The sequence below is a fragment of the Myotis nattereri genome, assembly GCF_964212035.1.
Source record: "Myotis nattereri genome assembly, chromosome: 2".
Taxonomy (NCBI): domain Eukaryota; kingdom Metazoa; phylum Chordata; class Mammalia; order Chiroptera; family Vespertilionidae; genus Myotis; species Myotis nattereri.
Window position 1 is genome coordinate 188,543,351 of NC_138076.1, and position 18,986 is coordinate 188,562,336.

General features: G+C 47.4%; 1 protein-coding gene across 1 annotated transcript in view; it reads right to left on the reverse strand.

Moving 5' to 3' along the window:
• Positions 1–7,175: 7,175 nt before the first annotated feature.
• Positions 7,176–18,986, reverse strand: part of PTPRO (protein tyrosine phosphatase receptor type O) — a gene marked incomplete at its 5' end in the record, with an annotated part of 137,618 nt that continues 125,807 nt past the window's right edge. The window contains 3 exons of the mRNA XM_081084012.1: positions 7,176–9,416; positions 10,662–10,781; positions 15,461–15,596. Of these exons, the coding sequence (XP_080940138.1) occupies positions 10,677–10,781; positions 15,461–15,596 (241 nt within the window). The 3' untranslated portion in view covers positions 7,176–9,416; positions 10,662–10,676. The remainder of the gene's footprint in view (positions 9,417–10,661; positions 10,782–15,460; positions 15,597–18,986) is intronic.

Genomic DNA, 18,986 nt, shown 5'->3' on the forward strand with positions numbered 1-18,986 from the left:
CTTCCTTCTAATACCCAAATGTTCAGGTTTATCTCATCACAATGTAAAAGAAAGGTTATAACATGAAAAGCTAGCAAAATTCCAGTAAAATAAAAGGAAATACTAAGAACTACACTGTTAGACTCTGAATTGGCGTAAGATATGGCTATCAGGGGCTCTGAGGCAGCTGAGGTACCTACTGAACCTGAATTTCTGTATCAGTGGGGATATTTGAATCGCTGAGCTGCTGCCTGAAGGGCCTGAGGCTCATTACCTTTACCTGGTGCTGGGCTGAGGTGGGCAGTGAACCAGGGCTCCTGCCAGGCCCAGATGGTCCTGATCTGGGCTAGTCCCAGGGCTCTGTCCTTCCTGACTTTAGTCCCAGGCACGTGGCCCAATTCCTGCTGCTTTTGGGGGCTGCCCTCGGTCGCCCTTGGCAGCAGTCCTGTCCCTCAAACCTGGCTGTGAGAGGAACACAGTTTCTCCGACTTCAGTCATTCCTGTCCCTACAAATGAACACACAGTCTCAGGTCATGGAAAAGTAGGGAATCACACACATAGGCACACATGATGATAAATTAGTACCTGTAGGTCTTTCACAGCCGTCTCATTTTAACATTTCTTCCTCTTAGCTGGTAATACATTAGGCAGTGGTTCTCAACCTTCCTAATGCCGCGACCCTTTAACACAGTTCCTCATGTTGTGGTGACCCCCAACCATAAAATTATTTTCGTTGCTACTTCATAACTAATTTGCTACTGTTATGAATCGTAATGTAAATATCTGATATGCAGGATGTCTTTTCATTGTTACAAATTGAACATAATTAAAGCATAGTAATCACAAAAACAATATGTAATTATAGATGTGTTTTCTGATGGTCTTAGGCGACCCATGTGAAAGGGTCATTCGACCCCTAAAGGGGTTGAGACCCACAGGTTGAGAACCGCTGACATAAGGCCTTCTGCCCTCCCATCTATTCTCAAAGGAAGGGGAACAAGAACTGAACTCGTGTGCTGAGAAGTATCACAGGTACCCTCACTTTACAGATGAAGGAATAGAAGCTTGGATATAAGGAGCTTATACAAAGTCACGGAGTAAGTGGGACAGCTCAATTTAGATTCAATGCTCTGGAACTTCTATATAGCCTACCAATCTCTTCTCTCAGATATCATAGGTTAGTGTGTGAAAAAATTTTAAGCAGAACACATTTTTTAAACATGAAATTTTTACATAGTGTTCCACTGTATAAGTTAGGTAAAATCAGAGTTTCTGTCATTGAAGGGGCAGAGCCGCATGGGAAATCACTGGTCCTTCTCCCCAGGTGGCCTCCCGTGAAGGCCCTCCAGGCCCATGAAGGTAGATGGGCAGCTGACCATCCATGGCAACATCAGACCCAGAAATGCAGTTCTCGGTCTCAACAGCCACTGACAGCGGTGGGGGATTTCAGAGGCTGACCACCGCTTCAAAGCACCACCTGGTGTAGACAAGAAAATTACCTTTGGACGTCTTCTCGGAGGTCCACATTTATGCTTTGAAGTAAAAATCATATAAAATACTAATAAATCAGGGCCAAAAATTAGCTGATCCTGGTGCCAATCTTCCCCGTGATAGCCAGGTCAGACCAGGAACAGACATGCATATGCTATGTGTTAATCTGCTTGTGGCTTATTCAGTAAACATGACAATGGTGGAGTCTCCAGCTCCTAGAAGGCTTGTGCTAGTGATGAATGCGAGCGGCAGAGCTGTGGGACCACAGGCTAAGGCAGTGGCCACAGCCTGCAGTTCAGCTTACAAAATGCAGCCCTATGCAAGGTGAGGAGGTCTGGAGTAGTAACAACTGTAGCAACCCAGCATCCCGCAGCCGTCAGTGAAAACACATTTTACATTAGGAAACCAGCACAGAGAAGTTAAGTTTATTGCCTCTTCTCTACAACCAGCCTTACAGGGCAGCATTTAGACATTTGGGTAATTCATTTCACTTGTCTCGCAGCAATAGAAAAAAAATGGGGAAATGACTTCTCATTTTATGCCTTGGTGACAGCGCAATGGATTTACAAAATGCAAATTAAAATAGCGATCTGGCATCACTTGCATGCTTCCCACTTCTTTCAGCATTCGTTAGATTGAGGAGTTGCCCGTAACTCACTCCATCGGACGTGTGCAGGGGAGGCCGCTCGGACTGCGTTGCTGACTCCAGGTTTGGCAGCTCTTAGCAGGGAAGGTGGGTACCACTAGACTGGGGAGCAGGCCTCATGGACGGCATGCTCCATGCTCGTTAGTGTGCCCGGGGGGATCCCGTGTGAAACGGGCATGCTCACTCTGGGGATGTCTTGGTGCTGGAATGAGTGGGAAGGAGTGGTGGTCTAATCGCACCGAGAGAGACTCAGAGTCCTGCATCATTATGTGTTCCATGCCGACGCTGCCTGCCCTCCGCGAGTGCTTCACACAACCAGTTCTGCGTTTTACCACAACTCCACGAGGCAGATATGCCTTTTCTTTTTGTGGGAGATGGTAGGTGACTTCTCAAGGAAACAGACCTCAGTGTCAAAGCACAGGCTGCTGTGACTCAAAAGTCTGTGCTTTTCTGTGATGTCACCCTGCACCCCCAGACCACCAGGCACCACGCCAAGGGCTTTACACATCACCCCAGTGCAACCCTGTGGAGGAATCGCTTCTAATTCCCCCCTTCGAACAAGGACACCCGTGCGCAGAGGGATTCAATGGTGCTCACTGAATGTGACTCAGGCCCTGGCACTGCTTTGCGGGAAACCCTCTAGCACAGCTCATGAGCACGAGACACAAAACTCACACAGAGTCCAAGCAGAAAGCCAGGCCGGGGCAGCCCAGGCTTCTGGGTTAGAGGGTCTGCTCCTGCTTTGACACCACTTGCCTGAGACACAGCGTCCACGCTGGGGCACAGGCTGCACCTGCTTTCTATTCTGAGGTCTGAGATGGGGGGGGATCAGGAGGGATGGAGTTTCAGGCATCACCATGAAGAAACTGAGCCAGTCCCGCTCAGGGACCAGCTTCAGATGCTCTTATGAAATTTCTTCAAAGATCCCAAGATGGCCCTTGGAGACGGTGGGAGGTTTGCTTGTACCGGGGAGCCATGTAATATAATACGTTACTCCACATATTGTTTTCAGCCCCTGACACATTATCTGTTTTATCTTCTTAAAGCCCTATGAGAAAGCTGCCATCACTAAGCCCATTTCACAGATGAGATGACTGAGTCTCAATCAGGGGCAGAGTCTTCTAAACCGCTCTGCTCTGCACCGCTGCTGGGCCCTGAGCTGTACTGCTGCCCACATTCATTGGTTAAGGGAGGACATGACCTAGTTCGGTTTTGAACATGAAGGAACCCTTCCAAGACCATTCTGTTTTGTATTTGTAGTGGTGGCAGCTAACTGTTCCTAGTTGAAGCAGCCCTTGGATTTGTGGTGTTCTTAGACCTGCTTGTGTCAGCTGCTCTGAGCTCCTATCCACTGCCCTGGAATTCACCGTAACACACACAAGCCAAAGACCTGGCTAGCTCAGCAGCATCCACATGCCAAGCCTCCTGGCCTCCTGGCCGTTGGGTTTTTATTGATGGGAAACCACTGTGGGGCCTATTGTTCATAGGAATCCGGGACTCTGATTCAGAGCCAATAGTCTTGCATAAGACTAAGACATCCTAGTGAGTTTCTTAAGTAATGGTCTTATTATGGGGTTTGGAACGAGACATGAAAAAAAAAAGAGAGAGAGAGAGAGAAGGAGAGATCCAACTTGGAGGAAATCCACTTCTGGAGAAGCCTGCATTTATTTTAATAGAAAAGTTTATTTATTCAAAGAACCATCATTGTTCTGTGGCTTTTCCCGAGTCCTTGTTCGCATTGTGGGTGACCCTGGCTCTGATCTGTTTCAATGCTCACCTGTTCTCTGGGAATTTTATTGGATAGTCACACACCACTGCCCCGAAGAACTCCCACTGTCCCGGAGACCGAACCTAGTTGTAAAGGTGTCCTTTAGCCGCCGGATTAGCTAAGGGCAGACTGACAGCCGGAGCTGGCAAGACCAGCATCGCAGTGCCAACACGACAGGAATGTGTTCCTTGATCACGTCATGGCTCAGCAGGCAGCTCTTCCTCCTGCAGGTGACTCAGGGACCCAGCTCTTTCCATCTTTTTGGCACCACCATCTCTGTGGGGGGTGGGGGGGTGGGAGAGGAGGGGCCAGGGTGTGAAGTCTTACTCTAGCTTACCTTCCACTTGCCAGAAGTAAGTGCAAGTGGCTGGGAGAGGTGGCCCCAATGTGCGCTGTTACGTTTGCAGTCACAGTAAACCCAGGGAGGGGGTCTGCAGGGTAACACATGAGCATCTGGGGAGGCCGGAAAGAAGTTGTCCCTCTGGTGTCAGCGAGGAAGAAAGCCCCATCAGGCAGAGCTGACAGGTTGGTCATCCGCAGGGCCCGGTGCCTGGGAGGTGGGTGTTCTGTGAGTGGGTGCTGACGGCAGAAATGAGTGCATCACTGGCGTCCTTTAATGCGGCTCCGTAGTCTTTCACACTTGACTGTGGCAGGACGGCCTTTCCTGGACCTTCCAGAAGAAACTCTCCGTCCTTCTCTCGGGCCTCCATGGGATGCTTTGTGTGTTTCTGTCGCGGCAGCTGCAACACTTTGTTGCCCGTGGTTTCACTTCTGATTTTCCTATGAGGATGCTAACTCCTTAAAGCTAGGACCTGGTCTCATCCATCTTCATACCCCAGCCCCTCCTACAGTCCCTGGCATAGGATGTTAAGTAAAATTACTTTCTTAGAGGGTTAGAAATAATATTTCTAGCATTGAAAATGACCCTCTCTATTAAACACACTACCTAAAATGAAGCTGTTCTATTTTAGTTCATCAGTGGGAACTATGGATGAGAAGCAGAATGAAGTGGGGAAAAGAGATATTTTGGCTAGACAGAGCTAGGTGGGTACCCCCAGTGGTTGTTATAATTTACTTAACCCAACTGCCTCTTCATTTCTTCTCCGGCTAAATGACTACTCTTAAGAAATTAAGAGACTATGCATATAAAGAGCTTACCGCATTTGGAGAAAAATGCACACCCACCATTTCTCCCCTGGGAGTCAGGTGTAAATGCTTAAAAGAAAACCAGGCCTCTGTTTAAAGCTCTGGGCAGCTTTACTTTGATTATTAAATTTCATGCCCTGGGCAGTGGCATGCTCACAGCACCTGCCCTTTTACCAAAATGGGAAGTAGATTTGGGCTTCAGCCTATAGCCCAGCGGTTCTCAACCTGTGGGTCGCGACCCCTTTGGCAGTCGAATGACCCTTTCACAGGGGTCACCTAAGACCATCCTGCATATCAGATATTTACATTATGATTCATAACAGTAGCAACATTACAGTTATGAAGTAGCAATGAAAATAATGTTATGGTTGGGTCACAACATGAGGAACTGTATTTAAAGGGCCAGAAGGTTGAGAACCACTGCTAGTATAGCCCCGAGAAGCAGGGACTCACAGCCTCAATGTTAGGTCCCTGGCTGCGTAGACAGGAAGAAATGCTCTCTGACAAATGAGGTGATGGGCTGCCCTGTGAGGTGGCAGTTCCACACCCTGGACGTGCTCAGTAGGAAAGAATCAGCCATCTGCCAGGGGTGTGCTTTGAGTAGGAGGTGGAATTTCTCATCAAGGAAGAGGCACTGAGTCTTGGAAAAGACTTTTTTTTGTCCTTCCAAAAACAGCAACGAAACTCTGATTCCATCACACATTTTAAATAATCAGTACATAGCACCACTTGTGCTTCTAGTGCCTAGTATATTGCAAGTGGTGAGGAGTTCTTTCATTGGTGGATGGATTCATTCATTCACCATGCTTAGGTAAACAAACATTTGTACAGTGACTGACCAGCTGAATGGATGATTTCCTCATTAACACCCTCACTTTTCCCACATGCTGTCACTACGACTTGTCGTTTTCCACATCCCTAATGGTTCTGGTGACCCTGTCCCGGACAACCTTTACTTTGTTCAGGTCCCTCCAGAGCTAAGCATTTAAGGGAGTGACACCGGGATCAGGCCTCGTGATGAGCATCAGTTGAAACGGAACACGAAGTCCTGCTGTTCTGGCAGGCCAGGCACCAGCGATGTCCTGGCTTACGTTTCCTTCACATGCATCCGCACGGGGCTGTTAGGAAGCCAGGGGCAGAAGTTTGCCGTTTTTGCATGTGTTGTGTTTCTGTTTCTTCATCACCCCTTTGGCCAACATGGGTGTTGTGTTTCGTCCTAGGTATGGCCCCTGGACTCTGAGCTCGTGCCAAGTAGCAGACCAGCGATCTGTGAGCTAGGAAACGAGCCAGCTCATTTGAAGCGCATGACATCACGTTTCCTGAGCCGGAGAGGAAGGCCTCCTTGCTAGAAAGCAGGGAGGATTTTGGCTCTTAGAGATTGGATTCAGTAACCTGAACTCATTGGCGAAGGCCCAAGCCTCTAGCAAGCAGCTATCATATGCTTTGCAAAAAATCCAGATCCAGGGCTCCCCGCCCCCACTCTCCCCATTGTCACCGCGGCCTTCTTTCAGAAACGCAAGCCTCTGGAGGGGCAGGGACAGCTTTTAGAAAAAGAGAGACCCTATAAAATCTAATTAAAAGTTTTATAAGAGGTTAGATAGATTTTGATAAGAGATTTTTTGCAATCTTACTAACTTTTGTCATTTTAAATTTAGGGCAGTAGGGGCAATGCCGACTTCATAGTGGAAAATTGTAAAGCCTGAATTAGCATTCTGTCCAAAAAAAAAAAAAATTGCAGTCCTCTACCACTTTCTTTCCCTTTCAAGTGGAGTAAAATCGTATAATGTGCTGTGCTGGCCCCGTTGGTGTTAACTGTTCAATTTGGAAATCGATTCTCATGGTAGTTTCTCTGTTAACTTCAGAAATTGGCTCTGCACCACGTAGCCTGCGAGGAGCCGCGTGCGTGGGCCAGTGCCCCTGTGCTCAGGAAAAACAGTACGGAGATGATTTTAAAAAACTAATCCCTAATCCAGAGGCCCCACAGCCGCCCCTCTGAATGCTTATCATTGAGTCCTGGGGTGGAAATTAAGCTGCTTAGAGTGGCCTTAGGAGCCATGAAAGAACAAGCTACAAAGCGCCTTTGGGGGGTTATTACATTTGATACTCTTTACACCCTCAGAATACGGAGCTGTTTTTAGTTTTTTTCAAAAGTTTATTGACTGAGACTCAGGAGAGAGGAGTTCCAAAGTCAGGATGAAAACCCCAGGCTTCTGGCAGACCTCTGCTTCCTCACCACCCACTCACAAACTAGGGGGTGCAGTGTGCCCGGCGGGGACAGTGACGGACGGAGAGCCTGAGGAACAAGACCCGGGAACGTGCTGCGTGTGACCCTCCTGTCATCATCTAAACTCCGAGTCCTCAGTCTAAGTCTGGACACCTCATCTTCTCTTTTGGGAAAACCGATCTGGTACTATTTGATCCCTCCCCGAAGGGGAGCTGGAGAAAAACATGAAATATTGATGACGTGCCTTAAGTTTCAGGGGAAGGAATGTTCCCGCTTACGGAAATTGGAAATGGATTCCGGCACACCCACGCGGCTTATCGGCTCAGCCACGGTGGCACACTTCCCTCCGGGCCCGTCTGTGTGTGAAAAATCTACCGGCCCGTGCCGCCTTTCTTTAGCGGTGCGTGCACCTGAGCATGGAGCGATGCCTTATTCACGCGTCCAAGAAGGAAAGAGGGGGGCGAGGTGAGAAGAGGCGGTGGCGCAGCGAGGCAAGGAGGGGAGGAAGGGAGGCGAGTGCAACTGACAAGCCTGGGAGCCCGAGCTGCTAACCTGCAGGGCGTGGGCACCCCTGCGGTTAACCTGAACCTGGCTGGCCAGGACTCGCTGAGAACCGCGCCAAGCTCTGCTGTGGCCAGGTCCTCTCGGTGACAAGACGGTGGGGTGCAGAGCTGTCACTTGGCACCCTTCACCACCACCAAGGTCACTGATAAAATATTAAGCTGATCCTATGCTCACGGCTCCATGAAGATGATCAGGAATGGAGGGAGGCCAGGGCGAGGGGCACTGATCCATACGCGGAGAGGGGCAAAGCCTGGCCAGGCCACGTGGGCAGGCTCGCTCCGGCCACGCCACCACGAGGAAGCAGCCGGCGTGTGTTTCCTCTCCCTCAGAAGGTTTTCCTTTGCACACCGTCAGCCCTGATTCCTCGGGGACACAAGGGAACAGGCCCCACGGTGCCGTCTGTGTCCATTCTGACAGCGTTCATGTCACAATACACAATCATGGAATTCTACAAAATCTAAAAGAGTGGGAGAAAATGTTACTGGTTACACTGATTAAAACGAAACTGACAACAACAACAACAACAAAAAAACCCGAGAAAACAAAAAGAAATCTCTGTTGATATTCACAGTGACACTTGACAATTTAAAAAAAAAAAGTGGCAGCCAAATAATTGTCCTAGCGCGCTGCAGTTCATTTTCATGTTTTCAGAAATCCCCAGCGGTCTGGGGGAAAGAAAGTGCGGTTTTCACATCCTATGTAGTTCTCACAGAAGTCGCTCCCCACGTATGAACACAAAAACAAAAGCGATGCAGAGACTAGGCACCAAGCTTGCTCAGACCGCGACGGAGTCTGAAGAGTCAGACTTTCGACTCTTCGAATCAGATCTGGTTTGTGGCAAAAGAACCTGGCTGGCGACATTCGTCCCAGGGGGCCAAGGAAGAAACACTTGACTGTTAATACGGAAGAAAACCATCAAGAACTAGAACAATTAAGAATTAAATATTTTTTTCTACTCTACTTTGAAGCTGAATTCCAGCTTTTCGTATTTGGAAAAGATAGGTGGCTGATCTCTGGGTAGAACTGCTCTCTCTTCCCAGGTCCACCCTCCCTGCTCCTGATCCCATAGCTCAACGTTGGGGTGCAGGTATCGCTGGTTCAATGTTCTTGAAGTAGAATCACCATTTCTTTATATGTGGCCATGCCTCTTTCTCACAATGAGGTATAATTTTAGACTAACAATGCCTTTCCTTCATGGGCTATGGGCTTGATCAATTGTGTGAGCAGGAAACAATTCAACGTTCTGATAAAATCATACACAGATGAAAATCATTGCACTTGGAAACAGCAACAAAAAGCTCAGCCCGACCAGAGAGGGGCCAGCAAAACTCTCGGGAAGGGGCTGTGCTTCCTGCCCTGGGCAGAGCGTCTGGACCTCCGGGTGTTCCGTCGAATTTGGTTTGTTATTAAATGTCCAGAAGTGAAAGAGTCCAAAAGACACTGTAGGCTCTTTAAGGCTAAGTCTTCCCAGTGCTTCTACGAGATACAGGATCTCCTTGGCCACATATTACAAAGCAGGGGCTCCTCTTAGCAAATGGCTAGCAGGGGCCCCCAAAACTCTGGAAGCAAGGGAGGATGGGCGCACACTGTGTCCTGTCCTGTGAATGAGAGAGAGAAACAGTAAGCAGGCTGGGAGGGCAAAGCTGCCCATCAACAGCCCTGTGGCCGGAAGTACAGCCCCTTCCTCCCACTCTACCGCTTGCTCTCATTACATTCACCCCACAGCCTGGGCAGACAGGTGTGCAGCTTTCTCTGTGTAATTCCTACTTTCTGTGAATCTGAACCTCTTTCCCTCCACCTGCAAACTTCTCTCTCTCTCTCTCTCCTTATTCTTCTTTAAAAAATACATTTTTATTGATTTCACAGAGGAAGAAAGTGGGAGAGAGGGATAGGAACATCAATGATGAGAGAGAACCATTGATCGGCTGCCTCCTGCATACCCCGCATTGGGGATCAAGCCTGCAACCCAGGCATGTGCCCTGACCAGGAATCTAATTGTGACCTCCTGGTTCATAGGTTGATGCTCAACCATTGAGCTACAATGGCCAGGCTCTCTTTCCTTATTCTTTATCCTTCCTGCCTCTTTGTGCTTTCTGTCTCTTTCTTGGTGGATAGAAAGGCACGATGCTAGTCCAATCTTGCTACCCAGTGGTCCATATACTACTTCTTCCACATTTCTCCCACAATGCACCCTGTCCTCTCCCACCCAGTCCGTGGTCCTGCCCCCTTTTGTATATTCAGACACAGTTCACACTCTGCTTACTGAGTTGAATGGGCAGATTACTTGTTACTTGAGCCAATTACTTACACAACTAAAATCTGACCTTCTAGTCAAAATTGGAGCACATGACATTGAATATGTTACTAATGTATTCAGGACGCTCTCAAGTAAGTGCTTATAATGGGTAAGATCAAGGTGTTTCTAGACTCTGCTATCCTGAACTACTGTCAATATTTTCTTCTTTGAGGTGTTCACTCCAGCTCATGTCTTCTTTGTAGTCCCTTTATGACCCTTTTGTAATCAATAAACTACTTGCACAAAATGTCTACATAAATAGGGTGGATGATTATATCCTGATGTTATAGGCACAGAGCCAAAATCAGTAATTTAAGGTTCAGGGTGGAAGGGATGGAGGTCAAATCATCATGAGCTGCTGAAGTGCCTTCATGTCACACCCACCAACCAAGGCCCACTGAAGCGCTAAGATCTGCTACAGTGCCTGCCTCTCCCTGCGCCCACCTTCCCTGACCACCTCTGTGGGTTCAGAGTCAGACAAGTGGCTGCTGCTGCCTTTCGTTGTAGCCCACCATGTCCCTCCCACGAAGGGCACTTCCCTACTTACTGCTCCGGATTCTGACTAGGACTTGCTGACATTCTCGTAGATGACGTCACTGATGCAGAACTGCTGCTTCTTCTTCGTCCATATCAGCTGCACACACTGATGGATGAAAATGTACTGCTCCTGCAGCAGAAGCCAGGACATGTGTCAGAGCAAGATGTTGTTGTACAAATATGTGCAAAGATAGTATGTTGATACTATGACAGTGTTAAATATTATGACCTGATGTCAAAGGAACAAATTTTTATTAAGTAGGAGACAACTTTATAACTAGAAAATCCAAGGGAATCAACTGAAAAAATATTTTGAATAATAATAGAGCTAAAGGCAATAAATATTCAATGTCTATATGATGGACTATTTTGAAAAAAAAGTCTATTACCTCTTAATATATCAAAATAAATTCCAAGAAGTTTAATAAATTAAACTTACAAAAATATAAAGGAAAATATAGGTTAATTCCTCTCTGATTACTTTATGAAAGGGCTTTCTAAACTTCAAAGCCATGGAATAAATTAGAAATAAAACTTTCAACCTACTGTATGTTTTTTTAAAGTGAAAAGTCATTTCACTGTGAACACAGATCCTATATAATAAAAGGCTAATATGCAAATCGACCGAATGGCAGTTGCTATGATGCACACTGACCACCAGGGGGCAGGTACTCAATGCAGGAGCTGCTCCCCCTGGTGATCAGTGTGCTCCCACAGGGGGAGCGCCACTCAACCAGAAGCCTGGTGAGTGCAGAGGTGGTGGCGGGAGCCTCTCCCGCCTCTGCAGCAGTGCTAAGGACTGCTGAGGGTTCCCGACCTGTGAGAGGGTGCAGGCCAGGCTGAGGGACCCCCCCCACCCCCCACCCTCAGTGCATGAATGTTGTGCACTGGGCCTCTAGTAATAGTAATAAAGTGGAAAATAATCCAATTTTATATCCTATACAAAGAAGAATGGTTTAAATAATCAATGGTATGTCTATAATAAAATATCCAGTCTTTAAAATGAAATTTATATAATTTATATAATTTTGGGCAATTTGGTATAATACACATAGGAAAAATTTAAGTGAAAAAGCAGAATTTAAAATTAGCATATGGACACATAGCCTGTGGGCATAATTGTGTGAAAGTTATACTTGAAGGAAGGCGGGATGAAATGTGCTGAAATATTGAGAGTTGCTGTCTTTGTAACATAAAATCAAGATAACCTCGTGATCTTTCTCCTTTTTCTTTATTGCCCAGACTTTCTCCGTAAGGAATAGCATTAGAAATAACCTTTCCATCAGAACCAGTCAAGATGTCCCTAGGATCTTGAGCATTTTGTATGACAACTTTAAACAAAGGGTAAGGTTAAGACTTCGAACCTCACTGGGTTGATTCTTCAGCCTCACCTGTGTTTTTCAATGAGATTGGGAGAAAATATAGGCCCTTACTTAGTGGTAGTATCTCATCAATAACTGAGCTACCCGCCTCTCCTTATTGTACATCACTCTGGCTTCCAGGGCTGTGTCAGCACTGGGCATAATAAGGCAGAGACCTGGTCACCTGGTTTCTCAACCCAGAACTGACCAGTGGCCAAACTTTGCCTAAAAAAAAAAAAAAGGAGCCAGACCACAGGAAAAGTAAATAAAGACTATTTATGGGCAGGTCCCTGAGGTCCCTGAGAAATCTAAGCTCCGATCAGGACAGGCTACAAAAGCAAAGCCCTACCTGACCTCCAGCGGAAGCCCATTAGAGGGAAATCAAACAAAGCATTTGATAAAAATAGAAGAGAGCCCCAGGGAGGCGCATGTTCTCCACACGGCCCACTTCACAGTTGGAAGCATTGCCTAGATTTGTCACATCACAGAATGTGTGCTTCACGGCAACGGCAATTCCTGAACGTTGTCATTCACAGTTTACAGACGAGGAATGGAGCTTGAGAGACAAAGTGAGTTGTGCAGTGGCCATGCGGGACCCAGGCCTTCTCCAGGGGGCTGGCCTGGCAACCCTACTCTCTTTACCCTTTGCTGCTCTGTGGAGCGGCCATGGGAGGGGGTGGCGGGTGCGGGGAGGTTGGTCAGGGGAGAAAGGGGAAGAGGGCATGTTAACAATAGCCCACGCCACAGGTTGTGTGCATCTGAGGACCTGACCCACATAATCAGTTACGTCTACTCTTTGTATTTATTTGTTTTTAGGAGAGAGGACAGCATCTCACCCCAGGCTGACTGGGGCTATGCGCCTTCTGCTTTTATGGGGGGCTGAAAGTACAGTGGGGCCTTGACTTACGAGTTTAATTCGTTCCGTGATGGAGCTGGTAACTCAAATTACTCATATGTCAAATCAAAAGTGAACGAGTGAGACACATGATGCTGGGCTGATGTGGCGTTCACTGTGATGTTCGCTGCGCCAACTAGCGGTGGCATATCTGAAGCTGGCTCGTAACCCGAATTTTAGCTCGCAACTCTAAGCAAAAAATCGGCCAAGAGACTGCTCATATCTCGAAAAACTCGTTAGTCGGGACACTCGTAAGTCAAGGCCTCACTGTACTTAACTTTATTTCAGCTATTTTTAGAAGGGGGTTGGGTGATAGAATCCAGGTGATGGGAAGTAACGGGATTCTAGTACACAATACATGCAGGTGGTCGATAGATATACACAGAGCCAGAAATCAGCTGGGGATCATTCCGGCCTATTGAAAAATCATTAGTGTCACAGGGTGCCCTAGGATGAGAAAGCTAAGAAAATCGTGTTCCACTCTGCTCTTTACTTACTCACAGCAGCAAAGTAGAAGGCAGCAGGACTTGGCTGTGAATGGGCTCAAGGAGGATGTTAGGAAAATCCTAACATTCAAAATACAGGTCGCATTGCAAAGAGGGCCACCACGAGGAAACATAAAGGGAAGTGGACAAGATGTTGCAACATAAATAAACAGCTGAACTAGAGAAGACCTGCTGCAAAATCCCGAGGGAACTCCAGAATGAAGCTGGAACAGTTGGGGAAAATCAGTAACCCGTGGTGACCTCGCCTCTTTTGCTGACTTTGCATTTTCCCACCAGAGTTCAGGGAAGGGATATCGTCCTTTAAAAAGACCGTTTCCCTAGAGATGGCAACTTAAAATGCTGCTGTAAACAAAGAAGCCAAACATCCAAAGTTTGGGGCAAGAAAGTTAGGGGGGGAAGCAACATTTTCTCAGCCTTGCAGAGAGGCACATGGCCGACCTAGTGTTGCGTGATTACCACACCTGGAGAAAGATCCTGGCGTGGAATCAGATGGAGGGTCTGCCGGGGGAAGGTAGTATTTAAAAAGGGATTAAGGTCCTGTACTGGGAAAGTCAAAAGCAAACAGGCTATAATCAAAGTCTATAAAGTTCTAAAAGCTATAAATTAGGTCACTGTGGCAGACAATTGATCAAATCCAAAATACTTAAAATAAGGAGCCGCCCTTTGAAGCTGGGGATTAATACACACATGGGGAGTTATAATCACATATTAGGATCTATAAATTTATGGAGGTGAAAGCCAAAACGATGGACCGATCCATGAAGCACTGTTTACTCATTAGGTAGCAGGCTTCTCTGGGAAATCAGGGGCTTTAAACAAGGCCACATTCATGTCCCCACAGCAGTGGAATCCAAGGCAGCAGGGTTGGGGCAGGAGTGGGTAAGGAAGGGAGGACACATACATGAGGACTTGCTCATCACGTGTGAGAGCTGAATGTGAATGGGTTGCTTTTCCGCAGTGGCATGATCCTGCTTTGGCTCAGAAAGAAACACACTGGAACGATTGTGCCAAGCCTTGCTCCGATGGGAGTGAGGATGCAGGAGAGAAGTCAAAGGGATGGTGAAGGAGAAACCCACCCAAGCCTTGAGACCTAAGCCATTACTGCAGGCTTTGGGGTTATACTGACATCTAGTGGTGATTCATATGAAAAGCACCAGGAAGACCAAGGCTGCATTCAATTCCTTGGAACTTGAGTAAGAAGTCTGGCCAGGATGTGTTCTACTCTGTTCCACCCACACAAACGCCTTCAAAAAAAAGAGATGACTCTACACCTGAAGCTGAGAAGCTTCGGGTATGGCTGGGTGACTAGGACTGTGAACAAGCGATGGTGCTTGCTTTTTGAGGCCCACGCAGGTGCACACCCACTGTGGCTGTGAGGTGGTGCGAGGCTGTCTGCTGGCCCCAGGCTGCCACTCCAGCCCTTGGGCATTCCCAGACTTCCGGGAGGAGGGGAACTGGGCGTGGTGGTGGGGGAGGGGGAGGAGGGATGGATGTTTCTAGGCATGCTGTTATGTTGTTACAATGCTAAAGCCATTCATTTAAGTCAAGGGAAATGGACGTGTTGGTAGTTTGGAGATCCTTAAAATCATAAGGGGCACAGAAAGTGTGAGTCCAACCCCTGATCATTATCTAAAGTGAACTGGGACAGAGACTCACATGGTGGACAAACTAGTGACAAACTTTTGAATGAAATCTAGCCTTTCAAACACAGGTGAAATCACATCAGTCCCACAGCGTCCACTCAGTGGCATGTCCCCAGATTGGCTGCCCCGAACTCTCCCTCTGTTCAAAGAGGCCTTCGTCTATTACGGATAGATCTGCGTGCTCTGAGTTATCAAGGGCACATGGCACCAATAGAAGCGCAGGCACTGCACACTGAACGGATTTTAGAAATGAATATCTGTTTCTCCTGGACCGTGAAGCAGTTCGAATGTGCACAATAAGACACTGGAAATAGCAGATGCAAGACTGAAACAGGAGGTGAAATAGTAGGAAGTATTTTTCAGTCAAGGTCAAATTTATAGATCCCTATTGATTACATCCCTACCTCTGTCTGTACCATGGACATCCGGTATGACCTCATTTCTGACACCAGCCCTAAGATGTCCACAAACTCGTGCTCCCGAATGTGCTGCAAGAGCCTGTCGAGGGCGATGAACGTTCCCGTCCGGCCGACGCCAGCACTGCAAGAGTGTGCAGACAGCAGGTTACTCACACAGTGCTTCCACACGGGGGGTGGGGGTGGGGGACAAATTGGAGATCAAAAAACAAAACAGGTAGCAAAAAAAAAAGAAGACTAAACTCCTGAGAATGTTTTCCACTTCATTTTAACCGTGCAATTGTGGTTGGTGTGTCTTCTAATATCACATTTGACTATCACTGCTGCTGCTCTTAAAGAGGTGTGGGTCTGGTCTGGCCAGAGTGGCTCAGTTGGTTGAGCATCATCCTGTGCACCGAAAGGTTGCCTGTTCAGTTCTTCATCAGGGCATATACCTGGGTTTCGGATTCGATCCCTGGTTGGGGCATGTATGAAAGCAACCACTCAATGTTTCTTCTCTCTCTCTCTCTCTCTCTCTCTCTCTCTCTTTTTTCCTCTCTCTTTAAGAATGTCCTCAGGTGAGGATTAAGGAAAAAAAGAGGTATGGGTCTGCACTAGTCTGGGCCACACCTCTCTCCTCCACCTGGAGCTCTCTGCTTCCTGAGAAGTGCCCATGGGCCTGGTGAGAGAGCTGGTTCCTTCCCTCGGGGAACTCGACACATAAACAATTTCCGTCTTCTGAGCAGCCGCAGAATTAAGCCTCACACCCAGCTCAGAAGCCTAGCTGAGATGCCCACTCCTCACCTCCAGCTCTGGGGCCAGACCAATTTGTGTGCCTTAAACCCTGGGTTGAGTTCACCATTCCAGACTTTCCTTACAGCACATCTCCCTTCCAGTGAGTTCTAGCCTGCTTCCATCCTCCAGTAATCTTTTAGGTAGTTGCCTCCAAATCAAATTTAATATTTGGACCCCATTCATTACAGCCCCCAAATCCTAGAGGGAAGTGGAGTGATTTGTGCTGGCCAATTGCCCGGCACAGTTGTACATGTTAAGTCAGCCCTTCTTTTCTTCCAGTCATGCAGACTGTAGGGCCAAGTGTTTCCAAAGTCTGAATTATCGTATGTGAGAAAAGAGGAAGCCAAAATTGATTTCTATGCAGAACTGGCTAGGAGAGAAATCCAACAGTAAAAGCCTGTAGCTCAGAGCCCTAGTTTGCTTTTTGTACTGGACAACCCTGCTCACCCAGGACTTATCTTGGATTCTGCCCCTGGGTGAACACCTGTAAAGTCACATCCAGAGTTGTCCCAGCTGCCTGCTGTGAAAGAAACTGTGAGTTTGACCACATGGTTGAGCAGCTTCATGTTCGGCTCTTGGAAGGAACCATTGGGAGACTAGATCATTTTCATTTGGTGAAGCAAAGTTTTTAACCTGTGAATGCCTATGGTGGACCGATAGCAAGGATCCTCTCCCTGGTCAGAAACTTGATAGCCTTCGAAGCATTTTTCTGTCCAGGGAGACACATCACATGCTTCTCTCTTTCTCTCTCTTTCTCTCTCTCTCCCTCTCTCTCTCTCTACCTACTCATTCTAGTTCACAGAGGCCCTGGTGCCAGGTAGATCCAGGATTAGAGATCTACTAGAGGCCTGGTGCACAAAAATTTGTGCACTCGGAGGGGAGGGGTCCCTCAGCCTGGCCTGTGCCCTCTCGCAGTCTGGGACACCTTGGGAGATGTCCACCTGCTGGCTTAGGCCCGCTCCCCAGAGGATCAGCCCTAAGCTGGCAGTCAGACATCCCTCTGGCAGCCAGAAACCCTCAGGGGATGTCCACTTTCCAGCAGGGAGCAGGCCTAAGTTGCAGTCAGACATCCTTAGCGATGCTGAGAAGGCGGGAGAGGCTCCCACCACCACTGCTATGCTGGCAGCAATCAGCCTGGCTTGTGGCTGAGCAGAGCTCCCCCTGTGGGAGCGCACTGACCACCAGGGGGCAGCTCCTGCATTGAGCATCTGCCCCCTGGTGGTCAGTGTGTGTCATAGTGACCAGTCATTCCCAGTTGTTCTGCTATTAGGGTCAATTTTCATATTACCCTTTTATTATATAGGATAGAGGCCTGGTGCAGGGGTGGGGGTTGGCTGGTTTGCCCTGAAGGGTGTCCTGGATTAGGGTGGGGGGTCCCACTGGGGTGCCTGGCCAGTCTGGGTGAGGGGCTGATGGCTGTTTGCAGGCTGGCCAAGTCCCCCAGCAAGGACCCTCACCCCATGGGGGTGTGGCCAGCCTGGGTGAGGGGCTGAGGGCTGTTTTCAGGCTGGCCACACCCCCTGGCAACCCAATCTCCCAGCCTCTCCTTTTTTTGCAGGAATCTGGGATTTATTTATCCTCCCAGCCCTGGCAACCCAGGCTCCCAGCCCCTCCTTGTGTGGATGCCAGGGTGGCTGGAAGCAGGTATCTGGGATTTATTTATCTTCTATAATTGAAACTTTTTAGCCTTGAGCAGAGTCCAGGGCCAGCCAGGGCAGGTGGGAAGCTTGGCTTCCTCCACCCCTGGGGACAACCCAAGCCTCCTGCTCACTCCAGCTCCGTGGCTGCCATCATCTTAGTTGGGTTAATTTGCATAGTCACTCTGACTGGCTGGTGGGCGTGGCTTGTGGGTGTAGCGGAGTGATGGAGTAATGGTTAATTTGCATATTTCTCTTTTATTAGTGTAGATTTACTTAGGCTGGCATGGCTGCCAGTGCTTCCTCTAACATATTTATCTTACTTCTATCTCTGATATACAATATGAGCATATTTATAGCCCCTGCTCTTCAGAGATTGCATAAAAATTTTACTAAAATATGTCACACCAATGGATTTTGGTGAAGCTTTGCTCACTTGGTAGGAATAAAGCTTAAATCAAAGATAATTCTTCTGATAAGGAATTAGCAGGGTCCTCGATTTTTGCTAATACAGTAGGTCATAAGGACCCCTTTCATTTGAACTATCTGGAAATTTAAAGGCAATCTTGAAAAGCAATCATAGCAACTCTGTTTATTTCAATGAGCTGAACATTCTCATTTCTCTTTCCCTCACCTGGCTTTTATGTCTGTTTATATTATTCTGGGCTGTGGTTAGCTATTTTTAAGTTGACCTTGCATTTGGCCATGTTATAAACCATCAGAGTCCTTGACAGGATAAGGTAAGACCATGCAGTGCTTAAAGTCATGGCCATGGAAATGCCTGAACCCTAACTCCTCCAGGTTTGAGTTGCATGAACTTGTGTGAACCCCTTAACCTCTCTACTCCTCAGCTTTTTTCATTCTAAAAGGAGAATAATAATATCTATCTTAGAGGATATAAATGGCTATATTTTAAGTAAATAACATGTCTAGGAAGACCTAAGTTAATCATAAAATTTTTTTAAAAAATCATAATTCATTTTATTAATTCAATCTGATCAGGAGTTAATGGACGGGTGGACTTTTTTTTTCTTTTTTTAATTTTAGTTTTGTTAAGCATTCTATTATTTCTTTATTTTTCTTTTTACAAATTTTTATTGTTG